This window comes from Marmota flaviventris, chromosome 8, assembly GCF_047511675.1.
Source record: "Marmota flaviventris isolate mMarFla1 chromosome 8, mMarFla1.hap1, whole genome shotgun sequence".
Classification (NCBI taxonomy): domain Eukaryota; kingdom Metazoa; phylum Chordata; class Mammalia; order Rodentia; family Sciuridae; genus Marmota; species Marmota flaviventris.
Genome location: NC_092505.1, coordinates 129,201,756 through 129,217,027, shown reverse-complemented (window position 1 = coordinate 129,217,027; position 15,272 = coordinate 129,201,756). Strand labels below are relative to the sequence as shown.

At 35.7% G+C, this 15,272-nt stretch overlaps 1 protein-coding gene across 2 annotated transcripts in view; it reads right to left on the bottom strand.

The window, feature by feature from the left end:
* Acad11 (acyl-CoA dehydrogenase family member 11) overlaps positions 1–15,272 on the bottom strand; it is an 84,220-nt gene that overhangs the window by 18,038 nt on the left and 50,910 nt on the right. Inside the window, exons 14-17 of one of the 2 annotated variants that reach the window (XM_071615653.1) lie at positions 5,292–5,358; positions 4,190–4,275; positions 1,070–1,141; positions 25–179 (exon numbers count right to left, since the gene is read on the bottom strand). In XM_071615653.1, the coding sequence (XP_071471754.1) occupies positions 25–179; positions 1,070–1,141; positions 4,190–4,275; positions 5,292–5,358 (380 nt within the window). The remainder of the gene's footprint in view (positions 1–24; positions 180–1,069; positions 1,142–4,189; positions 4,276–5,291; positions 5,359–15,272) is intronic. The other variant, XM_071615654.1, reaches the window with a different exon arrangement.

The following is a 15,272-nucleotide window of genomic DNA, read 5'->3' as shown; positions in this document are numbered from 1 at the left end:
ATTCAGGGATGTAATCATCCTTACATGTTCATACAGTTTCTTCTTAAAGGCTTTCCTTTGTGCTGCCCGTTCACACATGATTTGCAAAGCACGTTCTGCTAAACCTATTGTTCTCATACAATGGTGGATTCTGCCAGGTCCAAGGCGGCCTTGGGAAATTTCGAATCCCCGCCCTTCACCTACAAGTGAAAAAGGAAAACATGAAAATGTTCCTTTTGTTATTCACAGAAATTCTAGAAAAATGATGAGCTTCCCTCAATAAAAATTACCTCTGGTGAGGAAAAATAAAAAGGAATGTTCATTATGCATTTAAGGGAATTTTGAGATCTGTTTTTTTTAAACCAACATCATTAAAGATTTCAATCAAACTTAAGCTCTGTCTCTTGAGCACTTACTATACATAAGGTAGTTTATTAGTGCTGCAGTAGTTACAAAGGTGGATTAGACAATTCCCTACCCTAGGGATTTAGAATCCAGAAGAACAGGAGAAGATAAGGGCTACAGAGAGGGCCAAAGAAAGGGAAAGGAGGGCGAGGTTGTTATCATTGTTACCATAGTACCTTTAGAGCCTGGCAAGGGTTTGTTGAGTAGATGGGGTGAGAAATACAAAAATATTCCTGAAAGGAATAACACTTGAGATATTCTTTGAAGGCTGAGTAGGATTCCAATAAGCAAGAGTCTTTCCAGGCATACAGCATACAAAACTGTTTATTCGTCTGTCTTATATATAAGACGTGAATTCAGAAAATACTAAGGTCTTCTTAAAACAAGGAGAGACCCAGAGATCATGTCTTGGGAAAAAGGGTGTTGCTTTAAATTGGATATTGAATGATTTTTGTATTTAGCTATGTTTTCAAATCATATGAAATACACAAACACATCTAACATTTAAATAAAACTTTATCATTCTACATAAGTCAAGTCACAAAATGGAAAATTTATCTTTGATAAATGGAGTAAATAAGATAGAAAAGCACCTAAATAAAGGATGACTGGATGGTTCTACAGATTTAGGTATGAAAATATTAATATACAATACTGGAGAATAATCTTTCCAAACTTATCTCACCTAGTATTAAATTTGTAGCAGGAACTCGCACTTGGTGGAAATGGATCTCAAAATGTCCTCCATGTAAGTTATCTGTAAAATAGAAAATACAAGTTTAAAGAGAAAAATTTTTTAGAAGAAAAAGAGAAAAATGAGTTGACTAAAATAAAGTTATACATAATGAATCTGCTGAAGTATAATTACTCAAAAAAAGTAGGGTTTAAAAGATCCATGTGTAATAGACATTTCTAAGTAAAATCATCCCTGAACCCCCAGCACCCAGCAGTTCAGAAAACTCATCATCTGTTCAAGTGAGAAGAGACTTTAGAAATCATTTGATCCAGAGGTTTCTCTGAGCTATGGAAAAAGAAGACTGGGCTCCATGGTGCTGGTAAGACTACATTATTATTATTTTAGTATTGTTTTTTCTTTTAATTTTTCTACATTAGGAATCCTGAAGAAAAGATCTGGTGTTTCAAAAATAGAAAATAAGTAATGTAATTCAAGATTCTATTTTGTCATTGTGGAAACCAATGCCTGAAGATACAAAGGGCCTGCTTGAGAGGACAGAGCAGGCTCAGCATTAGTGATGAAGCAGAGACCTGACCTTCATTTAGGCATGTCACTCCTGATTTGCACTTGTTCCACTATGTGTTTGCTTCTTGAAAAGGCTGGCATTACCAGCTTTCCAAGAAATCTCCATACTGCTTTCCAAATTGGCTGCACCAATCTGCAGTCCCACCAGCAATGTACAAGTGTACCCTTTTCCCCACATCCTCGCCAGCACTTGTTGTTGTTTGACTTCACAATGGCTGCCAATCTTACTGGAGTGAGATGGTATCTTAGGGTGGTTTTGATTTGCATTTCTCTGACAGCTAGAGATGGTGAGCATTTTTTCATGTACTTGTTGATTGATTGTATGTCCTCCTCTGAGAAGTGTCTGTTCAGGTCCTTGGCCCATTTGTTGATTGGGTTGTTTGTTCTCTTATTGTCTAATTTTTTGAGTTCTTTGTATACTCTGGATATTAGGGCTCTATCTGAAGTGTGAGGAGTAAAGATTTGTTCCCAGGGTGTAGGCTCCCTATTTACCTCTCTTATTGTTTCTTTTGCTGAGAAAAAACTTTTTAGTTTGAGTAAGTCCCATTTGTTGATTCTAGTTATTAACTTTTGTGCTATGGGTGTCCTATTGAGGAATTTGCATTTGACCCAGCTATTCCCCTTCTTGGTCTCTTCCCTAAAGACCTAAAAAGAGCATGCTACAGGGACACTGCTACATCGATGTTCATAGCAGCACAATTCACAATAGCAAGACTGTGGAACCAACCTAGATGCCCTTCAATAGACGAATGGATAAAAAAAATGTGGCATTTATACACAATGGAGTATTACTCTGCATTAAAAAATGACAAAATCATAGAATTTGCAGGGACATGGATGGCATTAGAGCAGATTATGCTAAGTGAAGCTAGCCAATCCCTAAAAAACAAATGCCAAATGTCTTCTTTGATATAAGGAGAGTAACTAAGATCAGAGTAGGGACGAAGAGCAGGAGAAGATTAACATTTAACAGGGATGAGAGGTGGGAGGGAAAGGGAGAGAGAAGGGAAATTGCATGGAAATGGAAGGAGACCCTCAGGGTTATACAGTGGAGGGGGTAGAGAGAGAGGAGGGGAGGGGAGGGGAGAGGTGGGGAGGGGGGAGGGTGGAGGATGGGAAAGGCAGCGGAGCACAACAGACACTAGTATGGCAATATGTAAATCAATGGATGTGTAACTGATGTGATTCTGCAATCTGTGTATGGGGTGAAGGTGGGAGTTCATAACCCACTTGAATCAAAGTGTGGAATATGATATGTCAAGAAATTTGTAATGTTTTGAACAACCAACAATAAAAAATTTAAAAAAAAAACTTACAGGAATTAAAAAAAAAAAAAAAGAAAAGGCTGGCATTAGAGTCACTGAGATTGGCAACACAATCACTCCTCCTCCCCATCAAATTATAGAAATTATCTCTAGCTAACTCCACACCCTTTTCCTGTCAGAATAGATATTAAAAATCAACATTCTGTACACTGTTTCTTTTGGCCTTGGACACAGGGAATTGGAAAGATGCTAGTGAATATTTCACAGTAAAAATTCAAAAGCAGGCTCTGCAGTCGACTGCCTTTGTACCCAACCTGTATTTAAAATTCATTTTTGGTGTCTTCATGCTGTTGCTCTGCAACCCACAACTCTGATGTGCAATTTGCTCCAGTGATCTTGTGTGCCCCATCTTGTCCCTAGACTTCACTTGTGGGTACATCCTATAGCTGCATCTACAGAAGGCTCTGATGTCAAACTTCTGTAAAACCAAGCCTTGTGTCTGCTATTCAAACATATTCGTCAGTCATCTTCAATAACAGAAAGTTAGACTCACCATAAAGCCTGAATTTCAACCAATTTTGCATGGCATTTATCCCCTGCTAACATGCTATATAACATATTTACTTATGTTTGTCATTATTGCCTGCTTCCTTCCACCACTGTGCACGCTCCAGTGGGCAAGGATCTTAGTCTTTTGTGTTCCTTTGTGTATTATAAGCACTTAGAACTGTACTCAGCACTCAATAAGCACTTGCTCAGTGGATGACCTGAGCAGCATGGACACAATGAACATATGCTCAGGATGGGTGGCAGGAAACAAAAGCAGTCTTGCTTCTTAGAAGTTTGTCCCATGAGCAGAAGGCAAAGCTTTGCACTCAAAGTCAACACTCAACTCACTGCTTATTGACAGTTGTAGTAGGTTGATTGACTAAGAAAAGTAAACTTGGAAGCAAAAAAAAAAATTAATTTTGGTGTAGATTATCTCAATTTATCTGTTTGTCTGAATCTACTTCATTAATCCATTCTCATGAATGACAGAGAAAAGACTGGTGGTTTAGAGTTGCTTTTCCTTGAACACATTCTGCATTTTCCGAAGCAGTAAATGAAATGTGGCCAAATGCTGCACTGCCTCACCTGCTGCACCTGAATTCCACATTGCCAGGGCCAAAGGCATTTCCAAGAATACCTGTCATATGTTAAGATGCTCTCTATTTTTGCCAGCGTCACTGCAGATTCAGGTCTGCATTAGCAAGCAGGGACATATGTACTGAGTACTTACCCGAGTACCCAAAAACTGACAAAGGCCTTATTATTTTTATTCCAGGTGTGTTGGTAGGAACAAGAATCATGCTGTGCTGTTTGTGCCTAGTCAAAAGAAAAATAATGTTAGGAAAAGCTTGCTAAGAGGAGAAATGAAATAGACATTAGGCAGAGTTGAAACTGTCTTGTTATCACAATCACATAAGCAAGCAATAGTGATTGGAATGGGAACTGTGTAAAAGACACACCAGCACAGTCTGATGCAGGCTATGATCTGGAACAACAACTACAAAAAAAGATTCGAAAATAGTGAAATTTGTTTGATTGAGGGTTATTATGGTTTGGATCTTAAATGTTCCTCAAAATTCATGTATTAAAGGCTTGATCTCCAGATGATGGAGTTATGGGAGCTGATTGAAAATTTCAGAAGGGGGCCTAGTTGGAGGAAGTAGGTCATGGGGGTGTGCCCTTCAAAGATATATTGGGATTCTGGATGTTCCTCTCTTTCTCTTCTTTCTGCCTACCATGAGATGAATGGTTTTGCTCTACCATGCATACTTACCACCATGATGTTCTGCCTCACTGCAGCCCAAAGTGTTGAGCCAATGACCTTGGACTGAAACCTTTGAAACTATGAGCTAAAATAAACCTTTCCTCCTTTAAGTTGATTTATCTGAGATATTTTGTTACAGCCATAGAAATCTAATTAATATACGGTTTTATGTTGTTGTTCAACAATTGTAACTGGGAAACCGATATGAAAAATTAAACATTTCAAGACTACAGCCTTTGATTATGACATCTGATCACTTCAATAATACAGACAGTTCTGAAAAATTCTATCTCTAATCATCTGATCCTAACAGCTTTCATGAATAAGTAACACTCTTGAATACCAGAAATTCCACAGTGAAGAATGTACCACAACACTCCCCAAAATATTTTTCAAATATGTCTTTTGGCAAAATACTTGTGAAATACAAACAATGAAATTTAATCTCATAATATATTTTATATTATTATGATTTGTAAGTCCAGTGTTATATTTTAAGTAAAATAAATGAATAGCAAGATTGACTTTTATTCCTATATATATTTTTCAATCAGTATTATTTTATTACCTGGACTGTGAAGTAGCTTTACTTCTTCCCAAAAGAATTAAAATTTTACACCTGGGATTCCCAGCTCCTAAAACCAGGGAGGAAATGATCAGAACTCTTTATAAAAGAAAATTTCTTATTTGGCGTTTTATCCTAAAGGTTCTAATACTCCTAAAGTTTATTTCTGGCAAAAACAAAAGGGAGAAAATCTTTTATTCATTAAAATAATAATGCTTTACACAACCCTGTTTGTCACCCAAGAGAAACAACTGAGCAAGTACTAGACTGGACTCCATCAATGAATGCTGCTGCACTAAACTAACTGAGAGTCAAAAAAGCAAGCAACAGCTGCCACCCTTGAGGCAGCCCTCCTATTCCCACCACTTCAGACACAAGCATGCTACAAAGGTGTGAAATGTCATGCCTGATATAACTGTATGTCATATATAATACAAATTTTATATCTAACATAATATTTTATATGTTCATATATAAGAGACACTGATCCAACCTTCAGAAAGCCTGGGTTCTCATTTATTAATTTGTTAAGGGTCAAAATTTGGCAATGTAAAATTATTCCTATTTTAATACTTAATATTATTTTATCACATATTTCAGGGGGTTTGAGAATTCCCCACTGGTCTTGCAAAAAGCATATTTCATGTTTACCAGTAAATCTAAGCACCTGGTTCCTCAGGGAAACTACTGAACTGGCCTTCCAGCAACCATGCCACACACACACACACACACACACACACACACACAAACTGGATCCAGACTAAGTTAAACATGTCTATACAAAGTCTCAAACAAATTATCAGATTCTATTTTCTAATTTTTTATAAAAAGAGGTTTTGACATATTTGAAATCATATAAAGATATGGTGAGAAATGGAATTATGTCAAACAATTGAATAATACCGTATAATTTCAGGAGAGATGCAAGGGTGGCTTATAGATTAATAGACTTAAAGGCACTATCAACCAACTGCAATTTTTAGACTTTACAGGGATCCCAACTGGATCAAATCAAATAAAAAGTATTAATGGCACTCATGAAACAATAAAAATTTGAACACTTATTGGATGTAATAGTATCAAGAAATTTAGGTTAGTAATAATATTGTTATATCATAAAGGAGCTCTTATTGAGATATGTACTAAAATATTCGTGAAAGAAATGATGTGATATGTGGGATTTATTTCAAAATAATATGGGGAGAGGAAGAAATGGGAGCAGGAATAAAGAAAGATTGGCCATGAGTTGAAAATTATTGAATCTCAAAACTGTTCAGAGAATTCCTAGGGAACTTCAATGTGCAGTAGGGACAGGAAGGAGAAACACGGGTGGTATACTGAAATGTCTGGAAATGACTCACATACCAGCAGGAGCAGTAAGGAAGGTGGCACCCAGAGGAAAATGCTGCTTTGCCCCTGAAGATCCAGAAGAGGTTGGGAGGAGGACAGAGTGCAGCAAAACAGTACTAGGAGAAAGATAACGAGGCGAGAAACAGACACCAAGGCAAGCAGAGGGAAAGAAAGAGTATAAACTGAAGAGTATGGTTAGAGTGAAGCCCACTGCAGACTTTAGCATTTACAATAGACATTTGAAACCTCCTGCAATTTAGTCTCTGGATCTGTGGAAGACACAGATGAATCTAATTCACAACAATTGCTCATATAGAGTTTTCAGTCCAAGGGATGCTAAATAAACAGAGAAAATTACACAATGGAAGCAATGTAAAATTCCCTGAAGTTCAGAATGGTAACTGAGCTGATGGCTTTCTGAAACAAAAAGAGATTTAAGAGAGTAGAAACATGTGTTTGCCTCCCACTGTTCCCAAGATCCCATTGAAAGAAAAATACAAAAGTACAATGAAGACATAACTGACAGAAAAGGAAGAGGAGTCTGTAAAAGCACATGATTGGGGGTGTTGGTGGCTGATGGATAAAGGATTTATTTCAGTCAATGTCTGAGAAATAGGTGGAGGCAAGTGGAAAAATGAAATTTGCAGAGAAGTTAATGTCTAGAAAATAATAATAAGAGGCTGAATATAGAGAATGTTCTTTCTGGCCTCAGGGTCAGAAAGTGTGACTCAGAAGTGAGGCTACAAAAGAGTAATAATGAGGGATTCTTAAGAGAGAAACACAGCAGCTGGTGCTTTCATAGGCAGGTATCTGACACTTAGACTGATGGGGAGAAGTATAAATCATGTTACAAGGAAGCTGAATGGAATAATTCTGATCCTGGGTGTTGAGCCCCAAAGCTGGCTTCCCGTCAGCTAGCCCTGATGGAATCACGGCCCTACGCAGCAGTTCTTACAGAATTCTTACTCAGGAAAGATGCAGGGCTGGAAAAGAGTTCTCTGTTCGTAACAAATGAAACTTTAACCAATTACTTTTCCATTCCTTCTAAGTATTAATGGAAAACCAAGGATCTGTTGTATATGTAGAGAACCTGTAGCATTCAAGAAAATGACTGGCCAAAATAAGCTGGAAAACTGACCACAAAGGAATGAAATAAAACAAGAAACAGAGAGAACCTAAGGAGCAAACACAAAACAACAAAACTGAGCTAAACCAAACACAAAACTTCTGGTTAAAGTAACATGAGAGAGCCAAATGTTTTACAGCCATAAAACCAGAAAAACATGCTTCCTGAGAAGAATAACACAAAAATGTTTAAAGATTAGCATATTATTGCTAAACATAAAATTTCATAGAAGCATTAAAAAAATAAATCAAGAAAAATTTCCATAAGTAGAAGAAAAAGCAAGAGACTGAAAATAAGAGAAAAAAGAGATAGCCAAAACATGAAGTACAGCATCAGGGTAAAAATGATGAATGAGAAAGCAAAAACTTTAAAGAGAAAGAACTTTCTGGGAGAAAAATTTCTAAAACTGAAAAAAATGAAGAGTTTTCAAATGGAAAAAGCCATTGATGAACAAGAAATAATCTATCAGATATGTGCTAAGGACATTTCAAAACATAAATGATAAACTAAAAGGTTTCAAAGAGACTAAAACAAGTCACTTGGTATCAGACTTTTCATTAGCCACAAAGGATGCTAGATGAAAGTGAATAATTCAATTTAGAATTCTATACCTATCCAAACTATCAATTTTGATGAAGGCAGAATAAAAACACATTTACTCATGCAAGAGCTGAGAATTATTTTTCCCACAGAGTTAAGAACTAACTCAGGCAAAATGAGGGAGTAAATCAAGAAAAAAAAAAAAAAGAAGAAGCCCTAATACCCTAACAGTCCAGTAAAGTAATTCATGAAAACCCCAGGATTACTGCCCTAAACTATGTCTAAAGAATAGTCAGTCCAGGATGGAAAAGACTAACATCTACAAAAGAGAGCTTCCAGAAAAGAAAGTTCAAAGAATTAATGTGGTTGAAATATAAAATGAACTGTAAATGTGAGGAATTTAAGTAATACACAAAATATAAGAAAAGCTAATTTAATTGTCCTTAATGCTAGAATCACTCCCTAGACTGGCCAGGTAATTTATAATATATCAGTTATGGAAAGACACAAAACTCTAACACAATACTTGCATAGCCTTATAAGTTAAGCATTATGTATTGGTTTTTAAAGTTTAGAGTCATCCTGTGGTCAACCATGATTTGTTACAAGACAGAATATAAATATTAGTCATCTTAACACTGTAAAAGTAGAAGCTGTAGCTGATATACAAAAAGGAAGGAAGGGATAAAATGTAGAGAAAGGGGTAAAAGAATCATATCCTTATATTATAAAGTGGAGCATGAAGAGATTCTGTCAAATGAGAATGCAGAAAGAGATTTAAAGATTAAAATCTAAAAACAATTTAAATCCTAATAAATATCTACATTAGTAAAAGGAAGACAGTTACAATACAAATGATCTAAAATTGTCACTATTCAAATTGAAGTGCCAATTATAATGTTTAAAATGAATATATTAGGAGTGAGAAAAGAGCATTTTACCTAGAATTATAGTGGAAATGAGAAAACTAATATTAATGTTCTCCAGGGCATAATACAGGTATGTGGAAGCACAGGAAATAGCATGCTCTTAGTCTCATTTGTTACCATTTCTAATTGGATAATAATAATTCTTTAAATATATTAAAGAAAAAAACTAGCGTACTATTTTGCAAATTAATCAGTAGATCCCAATTAGGAGAAGGAGAGGCTTGCTGAGTGAACTACAATGTTTTCTTTTCCTAATTTTCTTTTAATCCGAACATTTCACGTACTGGTTAAAGAGGAGTAATTTTCTGCAAACGGTGGGGTATTTCCCCACTTCTCTGTGATTAAACACAATTTCAGAAGTCCTATGAGCATTTTGTGCTTGATAAAACATTTAAATTGATCTAAAAAAAAAAACCCCACTTAAAATAGATTTCACTTGGGCTGGGGCTGGGGCTCAGTGGCAGTGCACTTGCCTGGCATGTGTGAGGCACTGAGTTTGATTCTCAGCACCACATATAAACAAATACAATAAAGGTTTATCAACAACTAAAAAAATTAAAAAAAAAAAAAAAGAATTTCACTTGGGAAAGGGAGGGAAGGACAAGAAGGCGGTGTGCCTTAAATGGGTGACTCTGCTCACCCCCAGGCTATTGATAGAATAAGGAGACACCTAAACTGATTTTAAGCTTGAATGACAAGATTGCTTTCCTTACAGGCATAGCCATCAGAATTGTATGAACATGAAATCATATGTACATATATGTGATTTTTATCTATTACTAGAAAGGGAGAGGTCTTAATTTACTGAAAAAGGAAATGTAAAAAATAAAATTAGTCAGGCTGGGGTTGTGGCTCAGAGGTAGAGCGCTCGCCTAGCACGTGCAAGGCCCTGGGTTCAATCCTCAACACCACATAAAAATAAATAAAGATATTGTGTCCAACTACAACTAAAAAAATAAATAAACATTAAAAAATTAGTCAAAATATGTCACACTGTAATCAGATAACAAATGAGCTAGGAAAATTTGTCTTATTTTTTCATAAATACTTGACTTATAGTACAGTTTTGTTCATAGTATACGTGAGAAAGAGGGAAAAAAATTCTACACTTCTGGGCATTTGTGATATAATCTTATTATTAAATCCAATAATTAGTAAATTAAGTGAAGTAAAATACAAAATTATCATAATAAAAAGGAATATTTTTTATTAAAAGAAATTTGCAAGCATTTTCATAAATACAAATAAGAAAATTATAATAGTCAAATAGAAGACTTTGCTTCAAAAAGTGTGCAAGCAGGTGCACTGACATTAGACAACAAAGGCCCTTCATTCAGGTTAAACACACTTTATATTAATCAGTATTGTAGTTTGCATGTTGAATGTCCCTGAAAGGCCCATGTGTTATAAGCTTTGTCCCTTGGTGGCACTACTGAGTGGTGATAGACCCTTTAAGAGATAAGGCCTAGGAGAAGGTCCTTATTTCATTGGGAGTGTATCCTCAAAGAGTCTGTGGTACCAAAGTCCCATTTTCTTCCTCTTTTGCTCCCTGGCCATGAGGTGAGCATTGGCTCCATCACACACTTCCCACCATTGCTATCAAGTTCCTGCACCAAGGACTTAAAAGCAATAGGTCCACCTGATCATGGACTGGAACTTCTAAAACCATGAGCAAAAAGAAATCTTTCCTCTTTGTAAGTTAATTGTCTCCGGTATTTTGTTATAGTGATAGAAAACTGTCCGACAGAGATAATAGGAAATAACAGTTTTAGAATTTCTAGAATTTGTTCTTCTTATAATGGCAACCTGACCCTCTCTTTCATTGTTGATTTTAGCTAAGACTCATTATCTGAAAATGCTCAGTTGGGGGAAATTTATTTTACCCATAATTGGCTCTAGTTGCGTAATAATATATAATTAAGCTTTAGAGAGGAAGAATCTTTTATAGAGTGGCTTACTTTTAATTTTGCAAATATATATATATATAATTTAATATATATAAATTTAAATTTATATAAATTATATAATTATATATAATTACATATATATTACAAAATTATATATAAATTTAATATATATAATTTTGCAAATATATATAATTTTTTCTTTTTACTTGGGGCTGACTTTGAGGTTTTACTTGTAGGAACCCATGGCCAGTAGCTGAAGGGTTGAGTCCCACATAATGCACTGTCTCCTTGCTGGGCATACTTCTGAAAATCAGATTAGGACATGATGACATGACTTTGGGTTAATTTTCATTTGTGATCTTTTCTTTTTCTACTTTTCATCCTGGCAATCAAGGACATTTTGGATAAATCTTTTAAGGTCTCATTAATTCTAGATAACCAGAAGCTGAAACACAGAAGTAAAATCTGTATAATTCTTTTGAACTCTTGTCCAAAGCCCTCTTTTTCTATACTCAGAATATATAATTTCCTGATATTTCCTAATGTTATTATTGCCTTGTTCTTTCTATTTTGAAGAACTTCTTGTCATATCTTTGTATAAGCCCAACAGATTTCAAATAGTATGTAAAGTCTGAAGAAACTTAAAAAACAAGGCAAATGATTCTTTAATTGTTGGCTTGCTTAAACATGAAGAATGATTCAGATTCTAAAAAATTAAACATCCAACCTGGTTCTCTTTTTTGCAAACATTAAGTAGAGGAAGTAAGGATGAATGCATGGTTTATAAAATTAAAAATATTTTTATTTAATTGTGTCAGAATATAAATATATCATCTCCTCTTAGCTACAAGCAGAATGTGGCAGGTACAGCAACTGAAACATCCTTCTATTGAAGATAATGATTACTTTAGTTAACAAGCAGGATTCAAAAAGTCAGAAACAAAATATATTAGGGGAAATATGAATAATCCAGAGAACATTTCAACATATTTGCTGTTACAGGCCTTCATGAATGAAAACAGATGGCATAGATAAAATATTTTTGTTTTTAATCCAGACTCTCTGGTATTTCAAGACTGTTCAAGTGCCAGGATTAAGTCAAGTTGAAAATTATATCTCCCTGATATTTACTGATGATTTTTTTAACTTCTTAGGCACTTAAAAATCATTTTCTAACAAAAGGAAAGATGAAAAGTGGAGGGGAAAAAAACCCATGAGTGTCATGTGTAGTGTGGTCTGAAATAATTAATAAATAATATTAAAATTACATAATATAAAATTAGTCATCCACAGTCTCAGGGCTATTTCTTCTACAAACATTGAATTTCTGAGGTTAAAAAAAATTGATTTAGGTCTAGGTCTAATAATAACAATTCACTGTAAAATAAGCAAATAAACATTTTTACAATAAAATCACTTGAAAGCAATCCCAAGGTTAAGGAAAAAATATCTCATTTGTTGGGGAAATACCCTTTGACATTCACTGAATCCATCTAAATATTAAGTATTCAATGTTACATGCTGCTGCTCTTACTGCTAAATTATAAATTATGGTTAGAGGAAAAAAAATTCCCAAGAGAGTTGAAACTTTTAAAAATTTTAAAAAGGGACTGGGGATGTGGCTCAAGCGGTAGCACGCTCGCCTGGCATGCATGCAGCCCAGGTTCGATCCTCAGCACCACATACAAACAAAGATGTTGTGTTCGCCGAAAACTGAAAAATAAATATTAAAAAATTCTGTCTCTCTCTCTCTCTCTCTCAAAAAATAAAATAAAAATTTTAAATAATTTAAGCCATAAAAATTGGTAGAAAAAATCTAATATTTATATCTCTAGATGGGAAAGAAGTTTAAGCTTTAAAACTATAAATGAAAACAAAAGGAAAAGATCAATTGGTTTGCCTATATAAAATTGTTGTACATTAAAAAACAAGGAGATTCAAGATGGCAGACTAGAGAAGATGACATTCCTAGTTGCTCAGTGGCTCAGGATTCAAGCAGCAGGAGTACTACTTCTCTGCAAGGTGGGTGAAAGAGGGGCTCAATTAGTGAAATCAATACTGGACAGTTAGACTGTCTTAGAGACTCAGAAATTTGGGTACTTTGAACAAAGAAGAAAGACTGTTGGAGCCAAGCTGGTAGTGGCAGCTGTGGTAGCAGTAGTGGTTCAGAACACAACAGACAGATTTTGTATGGAAAAACCTGAGATCAGAAAAGTGGGCTGCCCTTAGCCATCCAGAGGCTGCACTGGTGCTTGAAAAGTGCCTTAGGTTTCCCAACTGGCTGTGGAGAGTTGAGGTGGGAGTGGCCACACTGCAGCTACTGCTGTGGGAGCCAGAAGATCTGAGCAAACACAGCTACACTGTCATGGAAAGCTCCTTCCATGTAGCCTAGGATATACCTAGAAGAACTGGAGTGAAACAGGCACAGAGAGTATTTTACCCAGGAGGATTCAAGTCGGAAAACCAAAGGAGAGCCTAACTCGCTTCCTACTTTGAGTCTGGTGGCTCACCTAACCAGCTGAAGTGGGTTGTGAATCTGAACAGTGTGAACACACTTAAGAACTAAGCTGGGGAGCCTAGAAAAAGTGTGTTTGTGGGCAGCAGAGGGGTGAAGGATTGGCTTCCCTGCTCCCCAAGTGGAATCCTTGGGAGGCTTCTAGATCTAGATTCTCAGCAGAGATCAGCAACTGCCAGACCCTAGGGGTGTATTGATCTAATCTTTCCAGAGCAGAAGCCACTCAGCAAAGGCCTAATTAGACCTAAGCCTCACCTGCTGGAACTTGACTCATAAAAGTCCGCAGCAGCCCAAACCTGGGAGTGCATCCATCTGAGTCTGTATAGACAAAACTTCAACTGACAGTACTTCCCATTCCATTCCTTCTCAGAGAAGCTGAGAATAATTTGAACCAGCTTCAGTTTTAGGCATTCCAACTGCCATCTTGGTGAGCAACACTAAAAAAGGAAAGGGTTAACAACCCTCAGCCTTTGATCTTGCTATCAGTACACAGCCCAAGAAGAAATGGAAAGATAGTCACAAGATCCTGGGTTTGGTCCCTAGCATCGCATGAAAGAAAGAAATGTGGGTGATGACATCCTTTGGGCCTTGGCTGGGCTAAGAGTGCATAGCACATGAAGAACCCTGGATAAATAAAATTTTTTTTAAAAAAAAAAAGGAAAGAAAATCTAAACAGACCAATGGCTTGTAATGATATACAAGCAGTAGTAAAAAGCCTTTCAACAAAGAAAAGCCCAGGACCAGATGGATTTTCAGCTGAATTCTACCAAACCTTTAAAAAAGAACTAATGCCAATTCTCCTCAAATTATTCCATGAACTAGAAAGGGATAGAACACTTCCAAATTCACTCTATGAAGCCAGTATCACACTCATATCAAAACCAGGACACATCAAAGAAAGAAAACTACAAACCAATATCCCTGATGAACGTAGATGAGAAAGAATACAGTATTAGTAAATTATATTCAAAAACATATGTAAAAGATTATATACCAGGATCAAGTTGGATTTAGTCCAGAGATGCAAGGATGATTTAATATATAAAAATCAATAAATAAAATTTATCGAATTAACAGAATTAAGGACAAAAATCACTCAGTAATCTCAACAGATGTACAGAAGACCTTTGACAAAATTTAGCACCCATTCATGATAAAAACACTGAAGAAACTAGGGATAGAAGGAACCTCCCTCAACAACATAAAGGCTACATATGAAAAACCCAAAGCCAACCTCATAGCAAATGGGGAAAATCTGAAAGCATTTCCTTTAAAATCTGGCACAAGTCAAGGATGTCCATTCTTATCACTCCTATTTAATTCAGTAGAAAGTCTAGCCAGGGCTATTAGGCAAGAAGGAAATAAAAGAGGTAAAAAAGGAAAGGAAGACAAATTATCACTGTTTGCAGATGATATAATTCTATATCTAGAAGATCCAAGAAAAAAAAAAAACCTCTACCAAAAGACTGTTAGAGCTAATAATAAACACATTCGGAAAAGTAGAAGGTTACAAAATCAACATATAAAAAATCAATAGTTTTCCTATATAACAATAATTAATTTGCTGAAAAAGAAATCAGGAAAAATAATTCCATACACAATAGCCTCAAACAACAA